Source organism: Eutrema salsugineum, unplaced genomic scaffold, assembly GCF_000478725.1.
Source record: "Eutrema salsugineum unplaced genomic scaffold, Eutsalg1_0 scaffold_2, whole genome shotgun sequence".
Taxonomy (NCBI): Eukaryota; Viridiplantae; Streptophyta; class Magnoliopsida; order Brassicales; family Brassicaceae; genus Eutrema; species Eutrema salsugineum.
Window position 1 is genome coordinate 8,230,984 of NW_006256829.1, and position 13,130 is coordinate 8,244,113.

General features: G+C 34.2%; 3 protein-coding genes across 4 annotated transcripts; 2 read left to right on the forward strand and 1 right to left on the reverse strand.

Moving 5' to 3' along the window:
- Nucleotides 1-4,903: 4,903 nt before the first annotated feature.
- LOC18018511 (zinc finger protein CONSTANS-LIKE 3) lies at nt 4,904-6,830 on the forward strand. Its single transcript, XM_006400829.2, has 3 exons — nt 4,904-5,328; nt 5,464-5,622; nt 6,602-6,830. Exons 1-3 carry the CDS (start codon nt 4,939-4,941, stop codon nt 6,773-6,775), a joined length of 723 nt encoding a protein of 240 aa, XP_006400892.1. The 5' UTR covers nt 4,904-4,938; the 3' UTR covers nt 6,776-6,830.
- Nucleotides 6,831-8,786: 1,956 nt separating this feature from the next.
- LOC18018512 lies at nt 8,787-11,692 on the reverse strand. 2 transcript variants are annotated; one of them, XM_024156181.1, is made up of 6 exons: nt 11,221-11,692; nt 11,011-11,085; nt 10,822-10,902; nt 10,462-10,655; nt 9,161-10,368; nt 8,787-9,063 (listed from the first exon to the last, which is right to left on the reverse strand). In XM_024156181.1, the coding sequence occupies exons 1-6, from the start codon at nt 11,653-11,655 to the stop codon at nt 8,945-8,947; spliced, it is 2,112 nt and encodes a 703-aa protein (XP_024011949.1). In that variant the 5' UTR covers nt 11,656-11,692; the 3' UTR covers nt 8,787-8,944. The 2 variants fall into 2 exon arrangements, with proteins under 2 accessions (XP_024011949.1, XP_024011950.1); XM_024156182.1 differs by lacking the exon at nt 8,787-9,063 and having other exon boundaries at nt 9,175-9,363; nt 9,440-10,368.
- A 393-nt stretch (nt 11,693-12,085) lies between these two features.
- Nucleotides 12,086-12,646, forward strand: LOC18018513 (histone H4). Its single transcript, XM_006400831.2, has one exon. It carries the CDS (start codon nt 12,146-12,148, stop codon nt 12,455-12,457), a length of 312 nt encoding a protein of 103 aa, XP_006400894.1. The 5' UTR covers nt 12,086-12,145; the 3' UTR covers nt 12,458-12,646.
- Nucleotides 12,647-13,130: the final 484 nt, after the last annotated feature.

Sequence of the window (13,130 nt, forward strand, 5' to 3'; positions counted from 1 at the left end):
TTTTGCCCTTAAGGATACACAAAATGTGTTTCTAATAAGTCCCATAGTACATCTATCCACTGTAGGAATCGAGATCCTATGTCCTCGTAACGATTGCGAATTATTATCTATGTGGGGCACCGTATAACTGACTATTTTATACAATAACTGGTAAATTCATACACATATGTGTGTATATATATATAGGGAATGATAGTATTATGTAGGTTGTAAGCTAACAAACGGCGTAAATGGAAAGAATGCTGCAGCCAAAGAATAAAATTGTGAATTAAAATTTATTACATAAATTAAGAACAAACGCCAAATACTAGATTAATACAGTGTCTTTTTGAATCTTGAATATGATGTTGATTAACTTTGATATTCGTAAATTTGCTACGAAATATGTTATCTTATATTTGTCACAAATTTTCAAATTTTTTGTTTGTATGATCATCTGGTTTGGATTTTCTATTAACTTGCTCCAATCTCTTATTTACGAGGATTACATAGTTATGATTGATTATCATCACCATGAAAATCTTATTATCAATTATAGATTCTATAACTACGAAAACTTTTCACTCTTGCTGATTTCTTTTCTTGGTGACTATCCTTATCCATCTTAATTTTCATAGTCGAAAGACTAATCTAGAAACATTGACTCATAATTCACTAAGCTGTAGGTTTTCTTAGTTTAAAGTTAAAAAAACAAAAGCTTCGGACACGTTAACTGCAATTTTAAATCTTTTAGTATAGAAATCCTTTTATTTTCTTTTCGGTTTTTTTTTTTTTTTTTGCACTCAAACTTTGAGTTAGATTTGACGTAATAAAACGTTTGGCTTCCACCATACAAACTCTGAGTAAAATTTCAGCCAAAAAAAAAAAGAATTAGACATATACTTAGGATTCTGATTTTGGATTCTAGGTTTTGAAACGGTTATGACTCATAATACGCGTATACATATATAACAGGAATTAATTAGAGTGAAAATTTAGTGATGACCATATTTTTTATACTGTACGTATAAGCAAGACGAAGCATCTTTATTTAGATGATTCTGATGGACCTACATAGCCGATCTTCTACATGAAAATATGCTTTTGTTGGAGACCTTTTATCCCAGATTTGTAATAAAATGATCTAGTTGACTCATTAAAGGATTATTGAGCTAATTCACTCATTAATATATAGTGATATCGAAGGGACATACATCTCAAAATTCATTTTCTCAACGGACCCATATTATAAATATAAGATGAAATGGAGAAGAACAATGATTTCCCTTAATTCTGGGAAGAATACGTTTCATTGACAAGACTATATCTAAGTTTTTGGTGAAAATTATTGTTTATACTTTGAAAACTAATACTCATATTGGGTTAAGGAAAACATAAACCAAGTGTTCATGGTGATGATGGCCATTCAAATTGTAACTGACGTACATGTTAGCGTAAAATAGTCGAATAATCTATTTATATATATATTGTGAGCAACTAAGCATGTTAAAAATATAACAATCTTAATACTTTACTAATTAAATTTAGTTTTTTTTAGCATTTTATGATTATTCGATATAATAACTCTATTTAAAACCAAAATCATTTTGTTATGATCATCGAGAATAATATATTTAATATTAAAAAATAAACATAATCATTTAAGTTTAAATTGGGTTGGTTCAACTGGGTCGAATTGGATAAAGTTAAATCGATATCATCTAATATATGTACCCTAATTGTGGATCGAGAGTGGCTTTGACCAGAGTACTTTTGATCTTAAATGAGAGATGATATATAATGATAATGATATGCAGGCCGATCTAGTTACTGACTAAAACGTGTTCCTATTACAATATATTGGTATATATGCAGTAATCCTACTATTCGAATGCTATTCTTTGAATGTGATAATTCGTAAAGTAACAAATATTATATAGTTTACATTAGGATTAGGTAAAACATATTGAGATATTTGTTTCGATTTGTAACCTAAATTGATTTTATGCAAGGAGAATCTGGCTAATGTGACTTATTATGGATGGAAACCATGTCAAATTCAATTATACAAACAGCTAGAGCAGAGTGAATTGATACAAAAATCCATACGTATTTTACAGATTTGTTTTAGGTATTAATCTTACTTTAAGAAATTTACTTTTACCATGTTGATGATGTAATTAAGAGAAAATAAAAGCATATTTATTATTTTCCACAGTATGTTCTCCGTTCTCGTACTAATATATATCACTCTAAAAACGATTTTGAATTTTTCAGAAAAAAAGCACAACTGAAGTTTCACTCGGTTAATGATATTTCTTACTTTGGGTCAATGATATATGGGGATGTTCTTTATTTTTATTTTGTCGATATATGTTCACTATACCTGAAGTAATAATATTCTACTTGAAATGTTATATTATTTTAATTTGTTCGAGTATATGTATCGACATGATATACAAATATGAAATATGTATTATATAGCTCGGTTTATTTAACTCTTGAGTTTGAAGAAGTAAATTTGATTCTTTCCGTAGAGAATCCCATTTTATTGGGGGACCAAGTCTCTGACTAAAGTCAATTGCTATAGTGTTTAACATTTAAACAGGTATCATTATAAATAAATAAAATACAAAAAAAAAATACCTCGCAGGGCTTAATTCCTCTGTTTACTCTTAGATACATGCTCCAAGCAACTATACGGACTGTGGAAGAAGAGGAATGCAAGGCGACATGGCGAGCCTTTCTCTCCTCCGATCAAACTGGCGAAACTTCTTGACATAGCAATTCGTAACCGGCTCAGCACCATCAGATTCCAAGAGAACCGAGCATTTGAGGATAGATTCAAGATAGTTTTTTTTTTAATTAAACTCAAACTCAGAAATATTTGATGTAAATCATAATTTGATTGAATATATTTACATTCAATTCAAAAAAAAAAAATACTAAACAAAGAAATTGATACCTTTAAGCATTTAAATTATATTATTTATATCGCTGCAAACACAATAATCCTTACAAATTACATAAACACGATAATGAAAAATAAAAAATTGTAATATGCAATTTAACCAGTACGCTCACTTACAATAATATAACATCCGAGGCTTTAAAGATAGGACCACATACTCTAGTTCCAAAACAATGGATATACGTTTGATTCGAATACATATAGTATAAAACAATTAAAGATAAATGTCGGCTGATGTGTTGAGTATTTTTGGTTTTAGTATGGATCTTTTTTGGTTTTAGAAAAATAGTAATCAGAATGAAATTGATTGTCTGGTTGTTACGATTTTGATTCTGGTTTTGGTTTTAACTTCAACTTTGATCATATAAATGTTTTTCTTTGGTTTGATCAATGTCTCTCATATGTTTAACTTTCATAAAATATAAGTTTCGAATTGTATATATATATATATGTATATATATACCGTATATATTATTTTTTTCAAATTTGGTTAACATTTAATTTAAGTATACCATATATAAAAAAAAAAATTTCAATCCAGTTAAATTTTAATTTGATTTTTATACTCTCGCTGTTGTTTGGTCTGGCTTATTATCTGGACCGGACTAAACACCCATTTAATGTGAACACGATCAAAGCACATCAGTTTTTTTTAGGTTAATAGTGTTGATTAAATACATGATTAATTAGGTGATAAAGTAGATTTGAATGCTGCTCACATGGGTATGCGTGAAATACTGCTTTTTACCATCTTTTTGTCTCTCCTACATTTCGAGCTAAAAAGCTATGTCCTTTTTTTTATTAAAGAAAACAAATTCTGAACATTGTTCTTTTGCCGTTAAGAATGTTGCACGAGGTGTTATTTTATTGTTTATTTGTAAGCTTCCCAGTTCCCACTACGAATTTTTAAGCAGGACACCGCCGTGTATATATCTTAATTTGGAAGAATATATAACTCTTTAAAGATTCTTATAAAAGTTATATATTTCGACTTTTTTGGGCAGGATGATAACCCAACCTCTCAAATGAGAAACGATCATGAATTAGATATGATCGGTTTTAATGCCGATTCTTCCACAGGATCCGTATAAAAATCGTCGAGGGCCGATCAATGGCTTACCTCTTTGGACAACCTGGTGATCAATTGCATGAATTTGTTGCAAAATCATCCAAACAAATCTAACATATATTTGGTAAATTTTGAAGACAACAAAGATGTTCCAACATAAATCAAATTTCCACTCGCGCAAATAATTTAGCGAAGAGAAATGATTCTAGATGATTGGTAATTAAACAAAATGTGCTTTAAGTATGCTGTATGCTACAAGTTAACATACTTTTTTAAAAAAAAAATTCTGATCTAGCATCTTAAAGATAATATTAAGAATTAGAAATGTACTAAGATAAATAAAAGTATCGTAATAAAAAACCATACATTATACAACACCCGTTACCTTTTACTGTTGCAGTTGTTAAATCAGAAATATTTTTTTGCTAAATTTATTCAATTTTGAAATAAAGTATTAGATAGAAAGATAAAAGTATATCGTCTAGACAAAAAACATTTCTAAATGTTACTAAAAAATATAAAAAGATTTAAATATTATTTATAACGTTTAGTTATTTAGTTTCAACCCAATTATCCTTTTTTGACATTTCAGCCCAATTGTATCTAATTTTACTTCAAGTATGCTAAATGCAATAAACTTTTAACCCCAAAAAAAAAATGCTAAATGAAAATAATGACAGGTGAGAAGCTGACCTGAAAACGAGAGGCAATTCTTTCATAACTAAAAGATTCCTTCTATTATAGTCAGTCAAAAGAAGTCAACTGGTTAAGTCAGTTGACCGATGATGACGATTAATGACGTCAGCATCAGCTTCTGTCTTCTCCTTCCTCTGTTTAAATAGAAACCAGATCACTTCCACTTTCACTCACTCATCACACACACACAAAGATACATAAACACAACCAAAAAACGCCCGCCATGTGTGGATACGTCAGCACCTCCATAGCCTCCGGCGATTCGTGTCCATGTCTCCTATACTCCGACGACATAGTGGCTTCTCCTCTGCAGCCGCATGATGATCACCAACCTCAGTTCCTGCCTCCGCCGCCTCTTATGATGAGCCACCACTCGCTTTTCGTGGCAGAGACGGTTTCAGGGTTTGGTTACTTTGATTCCGGCATGAATGGCGGTGGAAGCAGCGGCTGCGACTCGCCGAGCTCGATGGGGAGCGGTGGAGATAGTCTTATTATGCAGAGGAGTGCGAGTAGCCATAATGGCTTTTTCGGTAATTTCGCGACGACGGCCCACGATTTCGTTAATGATCATGATGGGCCAGTGAGAAGGGCCCTTAGCGCCGGAGATCTACCCGTAAGTAATACTATATACTACACACTTGCATGACATATATTGATTCAAACCTATTACTCATTTACTCATGTTATGTAACTTATGTTTGGTAGAAAGACTGAGATTTTAAACGACTCCGTTTTGGTATGTGTGTAGAGGAGTAGCAGAAGAGAGACCAGTGCGGTGTGGAGTGAAAGCAATGCAATAATAGAAGGAATGAGCAAAGCCTATAAGTATAGTCCTGAGGAGAAGAAAGAGAAAATCGAAAAATATCGTAGCAAACGAAACCTTAGGAACTTCAACAAGAGGATTAAGGTAATTTTTTTTCATTTTTACATTTGTTTCTGTGTTTGCTTTAACATGTGTTGTGTGTTTAATTTTCATATGCATTTGAAGAATTTTATTCGCATATAGGAAGAGAAGTTATTGTAGCATATGTTTGGGTTATATGAACGAATTTATCTTTTAATTCATATTGTTCTTCAGCACATAAAGTTGCATGAACAACTTCCTATATATGTATATATATATAACTATATATTCAATATGTATATGTGTCACATGGAAACTTTTTAAGACTTGACATGTAGTTGTATTAAACAGTGACATGCACCTGCACATTTATTGATGCCAATCCTTTTATTTTCTAACCGATCATATATTTTCCTCTAATATTTTCCATTAATCAAGTAATCAACTAATATTGAATTCTATATATCTTAAATACAAGCATTCAGCTTCAGCCATCCGCCTTTTTCCGAATTTATTAGATAAAATTAATTTTCTAAGACACGAATTCACATTTACTACAAAATTAAATGGTTCGTTGACCAAAAAAGGGCTCAATATATCATATCAAGCATTCTTATCACTTCAAAAGTACACTGAGTTATATGAGTATGTGAATGAGAATTAACGTTATGTCACATCATATTTGGTCTTAAGGAATCGTTTGAGATAGACACATCAAACTCCACGGTTGCCAATTCTCCATTAATTATTTTTTATAATGAGAAGGTCCACGTATATCATAAACATTTCCCGGGTTACTTCATCGTGGAAGTTATTAATGTTGGAGATTTATTTCTAACTAGTGATTAAGAGTATTCATATGCGAGTGATTAAGAGTAACCGTTTCTCATATTCAATTAGATGTTTTCTGCAAAATGCTATAATTGTATGAACGATAGGCTATAACTAGTTACATGACTTACATCGAAACTTAATAAACGATGATGTAAATGCCACATTGATTTTGAGGCGGAATTAACAGATATATATTTTTCAAAATTAGTATGAATGCAGGAAGACCTTAGCGGACAGTAGGCCAAGAATAAGAGGAAGATTTGCAAGAAATGATGAGATGTCACAACAAGAACAAGTTGATGTTATTGAAGCCGTCGTTGGAGATGTTGACACGTGGGCATCGTTTCTGGACTCTTTCTCTGCTAATCACTTCCTTAATTAATCTCTTGTAATTATATTTATGTTTTTTTCTTTTCTTATACTTATATGTTTACATATGGCACTTTTAATTTGTTTTGGTTTAAAAGATTGCTCCATGTTGCTAAACTCATGTAGGTTTTTTTTGTAAATAAGAATAAAATATTTTGTATTTTGTTCGGAGATCTTGCTAAATTCTTGATCTTCACTGGCCTGAAAAAATTGGACGAGTGGTATATAAACACTTTGTCAATCTTATAGGCATGGCAAGGAGTTCGACCCTAAGTTCTCCAATTGGGTGGGATGCCTTTTGACAGAAAAAAAAAGTTCTCCAATTGGGATATTAATATATAGGTTAAGGCAAAACAAAACGATATTTATATACCGAATAAAATAAATAAATATACAACCTTTTTAAAATGTCTCTTTAATATTTGTTTCTCTGTTTCATTAAAAAATCGTTTTATTCAGTAATATATATCAAAATTTTGGAGACGACACATATATTAAAACACATATAATATAAACAACATAAAATTTAGAACGAGCATGTGGTTCTTAATCCTTCAAACTCTGATTATATGACATTTTCTGATTTGTATAAAAAATGTGTAGTACTTATGCACTAATTTAAGTATAATTCATGTGATAAAAAAAAAGAGAGGATTTCCAAAACAAAATTGCAGAAAGAATATTAAAATTCAGAGTTTGTAGTGGTGTAATTGTGTTGTTTGTATTATTGTCGCTTTTATATATATCCCACATTTAAATTTAAAAGTCGACATATGTGAGTTGTAGATGATTAAAAAAATCCTTTTTTTTTTCTTGCCAACTAAAGTCTAAAACATATTCTTCGTTTCGTATCATTATTACTTATATGGGACCGTAAATAGTTAATGGATAGTTTATTATGTTCCTTAATGGTTCGAATTTTCTTTTACCAACTTGATTACAAAAATAATCAGAAAGTACAAAGATGATAACTTTTAGCATTGAAAAACATGTAATGAACATGGTCATGTTACTTTGATGATTTCATTACTCTCACGTTGATTACTCATCGTGCTACTAAGTACTAGCTAGCAATCTCCGAAAGCAATCATGCATTATACCTTATAAATTTTTGAGAAACCAAAGAAGGTTCCACTGAAATAAAGTAAATGAAAGTAATCAACCAAATTCGTCGACTAAATAAAAATAATAATTGTATTTGTTCAAATGAACCATGATTAGGAGTGTGTAATATGAATAAACTAAAACGATTACCATAAACTTGATTGTCCAAAACAAAAAAAAAACTACCATAAACTTGACCTAATCGAAAATCAAATTGAATTTTGATACAGGATACACATTTTTTTTTAATAGAACCCCAACCAAAAAAGAAAAAAATATCTGAAAAATAAAAATACCGCTGATACTAGGTTGATTTGTTTTGAAAAATAAGGATATACTGTATGTGATTAAAGCTCCGCAGTCCGCACCCATTCTGTAACTAAACCGATCTATTACTACATCGGTTTAACTTGTTAATATTTTTCTTAAACCAAAAAACTCTTAACCGAAATCCGAAACTGAATACCCCACGTCTACGAAGTATAAATATCATCAATTTAAGGCATCAATAGTGATACAAAAAGAAACGATATTTGTCCTCGAAAATATCATGTGAAAAATCTGTCCTTTTGTTTTGTCGACATGTAAAGATCTTTCTTTAAAATAATAATAATAGACTAGAAGTATTAATTAGTACTTTCGGATAGAAAAACAGAGGAATGATAGTGCTAGACTATTAGTAATAACGTGAAGAATAATGCTTCTTGATTTAGTTTAAGCAAAGTAGTTTTGAAAAAGGAAAGAGAGCAGTCTTTCTTCTTTAGCAAAGGCTATAGAAGGAGATGTAGGCCCTCCGGCGACCATGTCCCCGACATTTGTCGGCCGGCGGTAGATTTACCGACTCTCCACATGTTTTCACTTTTTTTTTCTTTTCCTTTTTATTATTTTAATTAAAAGACATTTTCTGCCGTAAAAAAATAATTAAAAGACATTTTCTTGAACACGAGTACACGAAGAAACTTTAGAAAATAAATTAGAAATTTTCTTTTCCCCCACTTTTTTTAAGATGGGCAATAAAATCACGAGACTTTCGTGTGTTTAAACTAATGCACAAAACTTATCTAGCCTCTAAGAATCATCAAGCTCTTCTATGTTTCCCTCTTTTACTGATTCGTTTAAATAGATATTGAAGTAGAAAAGGCTTGTATAGCCGTAGTTGCGCTAAACGAACTCTACTCTTCTTAGCTCGTGCCTTACCTGCATTGTTCACCAATGGATTGACATAACATAAGAGTCCAAAACTTGCGTGCGCGTAATGTTAAGGTTTCCAAATGATAAAATTTAGATCTCATACCTGAGTTTGTGGCATTGTTTCTTTCAGAGTACTGGACATGAGCTTGATGTTTACTTTCGATTTCTGCCTCGCTTTCCTTCTTGTCTTCCGTTGCTATCTCAAAGGTGTTGTGGTGTTGAACCGATAGCTCTTCCCCAAGCTCTTCTGCCTTATTGGACTCTAACCTTGATACTTGGTCATGTTCTTGCTCAACCACCTCGGTACTGAGAGAGTTACCTGATTCTCTTAGCAAATCGGTAGTCTCAGAGGATAATTTATGAAGATTAATACTACTGTCACCTGTTTCATGCTTCTGGTCTTCCATTGTCACCTCCATGTACCCGTCGTGTTTTGCTTCCGAAGAATCATCAATTTTCATCCCATTATCAGCACCTTCAATGGATGCACAGTGCTCAATATTAGCATGACCAGAAATAGCTCCTTTGCTATCTCTGTCCACGGAGACTTCTTCATCATCAACAACAATAGTTTCAATAGAACTTTGTGGAATCCCGGAAACTTCATCATCAACAACAATAGATTCACTGTTTAAGTTTTCAACAGAACTTTGTGGGACCCCGTGACCGCTTTTTGATGGTGACATTGATTTATCTTCTGAAACCAACTCAGTCTGCATGTTAACATCAGGAGCTGCATTTGACTTTGTACATCTTACCAGTGTAAAGGATGCGGCTGCTTGATTTTGTACCAAAAGCCCCTGTCCCTGGGTGGTACTGCATTTCCTCAGGGGAGTAATTGTTCTAGGTTCCACTTTGTTGTCATCTTCAGATATCAGCATCTTAATTTGGCTAGTGGTTTCAATTTTCCGAAGATTATCCTCACATGAAGCTGAATCAGCCATACATACTTCAGGAACTTGTTTATTACTGTGCACTAGTGCGTCACTCATCTTAGCTGCAGGTGGCTGAGTCAAAGGTTCAGTTCCTACAATATCCTTAACCCGGAAACCATGTGATGGCAAGCCATTAACAACAGAGGTGAAATCAATCGCCTTGGAGGATTTGTGCGCCACAGCACGTGTGGCATCAAAAGCCTTTGCGAGATCAGCCAAAAGCATGTCACCTTCACCACTTGAGAGGGGATCCCATTTCATGCAATCTCCAGACAGAGGCTGTTCGAGGCTAAAGGTTTCACTAGACGACAGTAACTCAACCTTGACAGCTTCTTTGTGAAACCGCTTTTTCTTCAAAACCTTGGCTATCATATTCCTGAAGGCAAACCACATGTTCATACTCAATGACATAAAATTTTAAGCCCTTGTGCATCAGATAACACAATTGCTAGAAGAACTGAATACCTACCTACAGTTTTTTGAAATGGCAGCTTTAGCTCTTTCCGTAGAGAGTCCAAGCAATGACATGAGATTTATAACATCGTTTGGACCTCTAAGTTCTGTGACTGAAGGAAGGACTGAAGAAGCACCTTTAACTTCTGTGACTGAAGGAGCACCACTCGAGATAATCAGATTCTTCCCCTTAGTCCAATCCACCAGTAACTAGTCATGCCATATCACAAGAAAGTGTAAGCATATCAATAGAAAACTCTCACATAATCAACTCAACCACACAAAAAATTTCCACAGAAAGAGTAACACAAAATCATCCCTCACATTACAAATATACAATGTGATAATTGTGGCTTGATGCATCAAAGTTTCTCACCTTAGCATTCGATATAACTTGTCTCCTCTTCTGTGCATCCTTTAAGAGATCAGAGTACATGATCTCAAAGTATATCCCTCGCTGCCGATAAGAAAATTCATCAAGTTGAAGCAAGGAAAAACAATTAGATACACACAGATTCTACTATTAGGAAACAATGTCTAATCTTAGATTGCGAGAATCACAAACCTTAATAGCAGCTTTGACAATGGGATGCATTAATCGGAAAGACATCTTTGAGAAATCAATGGAAATAATATCAACCTACAAGCGGGTTTGAGGAAAACAAACAAGATAAAAGGAGTTATTTTCCAGCTCAAACTAGAAAATCTTCAATTGAGCTTCAAATACTGATTAATTCCACACAAAAATCTCAATCAAAGAGACAGAAATTCAAACCTCGGCACTCTTACAGGCATGATCGAACGTGTACTGATTCATCGGCCTAACTGCAACAATATCATAGCTCTTTAGAACCTGATTCCCAGAATTCAAACCCTGACACTGTGCATTATTCTCCACATTGACCGTGACGCGAGTGTACTGACGAAACGGAGTAGCTCGCGGGACGCCGAGCAAATCGCGATGGAATCCGACAGAAGAAGCTAATCGAGGAGCGGCCTTGACGAGAGAGCCAAGCGTGAGAAGAGGGATCGTACAGCTGTCCTTGTTCGACATCGCGCCTTCGATCGAACGGTTATGTGCGATCCCAACATAGCCCAGTTCCATGGCTTTCATGGCGAGCTTCACGCGCAATTTTTCTCCGACGACGACTTCCTTCCCGCCTGATGATGGCGGGTAACTGTACGGAATGCTTAAGTCGAAGAACCCCATTGCGAGCTTGACGCGCAATTTTTCTCAGAGATATACGGCGGAGAGATTTTCCGATAGGGTTTAAGCAATGGATTATTATTAGTCAAAAACTAACTACGACAGTTCGACGTGTCGACAATTTGTGAAACGGCTGCGTATAGGGAAATCCGAACCAAAAAAATCAATAATTAGAAAAATATACATATTGTTAAAGCGCATATTATCTAAAGCCGCGCACGAAAATCCCGAAGCTGAACTGAAGAAAACACTTGGTTATCACGCGGATCACTCTTTAAAGCCGTCGATTAAAAAGCATCGACGGCTCTTACGCCATCTCAATTTTGACAAGGATTGGGATCAAGAGCCGTTGGATTAAATATTAGATCTGATGGTTCAAAAGAAAACCCCTCTTGTATATAACCAACCGCGGTCCAATCATTTCCTCAGAAAACAATCAATTCTCTCATTTCATAGCAGCGAAAAAGCTAATTTTCTCGAGAAAACAAAAGTCATGTCGGGTCGTGGAAAGGGAGGAAAGGGTTTGGGAAAAGGAGGAGCGAAGCGTCACAGGAAGGTTCTAAGAGACAACATCCAAGGAATCACCAAGCCGGCGATTCGGAGGCTGGCTCGTAGAGGTGGAGTCAAGCGTATCAGTGGTCTGATCTACGAGGAGACACGTGGCGTCCTCAAGATCTTTTTGGAGAACGTTATCCGTGACGCCGTCACATACACCGAGCACGCCAGGAGGAAGACGGTGACTGCCATGGACGTCGTTTACGCGCTCAAGAGGCAAGGCAGGACTCTCTATGGTTTCGGCGGTTGAGGATTTTCTTAGATTGAGGTCGTGTAGATCTGTTTTTACTTTGCAATTTCCTCTGTAAGCTAGGGTTTCAAGAACAGAAATGGGGTATTTTAGTAAATGTAGTTGGAATCGATTTCCTTTTAGCTAATGCCTTTGTATTTCTTTTCGGTTTCTGTGAGGTTTCAACAATGCATTGGTAATTTCGTAAAATTTCTGTTGATTATCCTCAAATTTACAATTCTGAAGATCACTGCGCTTTGAACTGAGAATGTGACAATTTTTGCGAGATGTACACTTGTGAACCGTCAATCTTGCTTTTGCGACCTGTAATCGACGGTTTTTGCAGCAAAAATTTTGCTCCCACTAATGCTTATGCGGCTTAGGCTTACGGCTTACCATTTCGTTAGTTTGAGCGATCATTTAATTTGCATCAAGTCCAGATTATGAGCCCAATAAAATTCACTGGCCCATAAAGAACAATGTGCAGGTCGGATCAGAACAAGACTTCAGGTCAAAACTTTACATGTTTAGCTTTACAAACTTACTCATTGCCGCGTAAACTTTACTTTCCCTCTCGTTTTTTTTAGTTGGGATGATAAATATTTTACACATCCGCTTTTTTGCCGGGAGTGATAATGGAACTTGATCTATGAATAAAAAAGAAAAAAATTTGAAAGGTGATATGGTTTATATT

What these genes read in the sequence shown, in the direction of transcription:
- LOC18018513 (XM_006400831.2), top strand. Translation starts at nt 12,146, where the DNA reads ATGTCGGGTCGTGGAAAGGGAGGAAAGGGTTTGGGAAAAGGAGGAGCG.
- LOC18018511 (XM_006400829.2), top strand. Translation starts at nt 4,939, where the DNA reads ATGTGTGGATACGTCAGCACCTCCATAGCCTCCGGCGATTCGTGTCCA. An exon ending in TTAGCGCCGGAGATCTACCC is followed by an intron (nt 5,329 to 5,463) that starts GTAAGTAATACT and finishes GTATGTGTGTAG; the next exon opens with AGGAGTAGCAGAAGAGAGAC. An exon ending in ACTTCAACAAGAGGATTAAG is followed by an intron (nt 5,623 to 6,601) that starts GTAATTTTTTTT and finishes TTTCAAAATTAG; the next exon opens with TATGAATGCAGGAAGACCTT.
- LOC18018512 (XM_024156181.1), bottom strand. Translation starts at nt 11,655, where the DNA reads ATGGGGTTCTTCGACTTAAGCATTCCGTACAGTTACCCGCCATCATCA. An exon ending in ATGCCTGTAAGAGTGCCGAG is followed by an intron (nt 11,086 to 11,220) that starts GTTTGAATTTCT and finishes ACCCGCTTGTAG; the next exon opens with GTTGATATTATTTCCATTGA. An exon ending in AAACAATGCCACAAACTCAG is followed by an intron (nt 9,064 to 9,160) that starts GTATGAGATCTA and finishes TGAACAATGCAG; the next exon opens with GTAAGGCACGAGCTAAGAAG.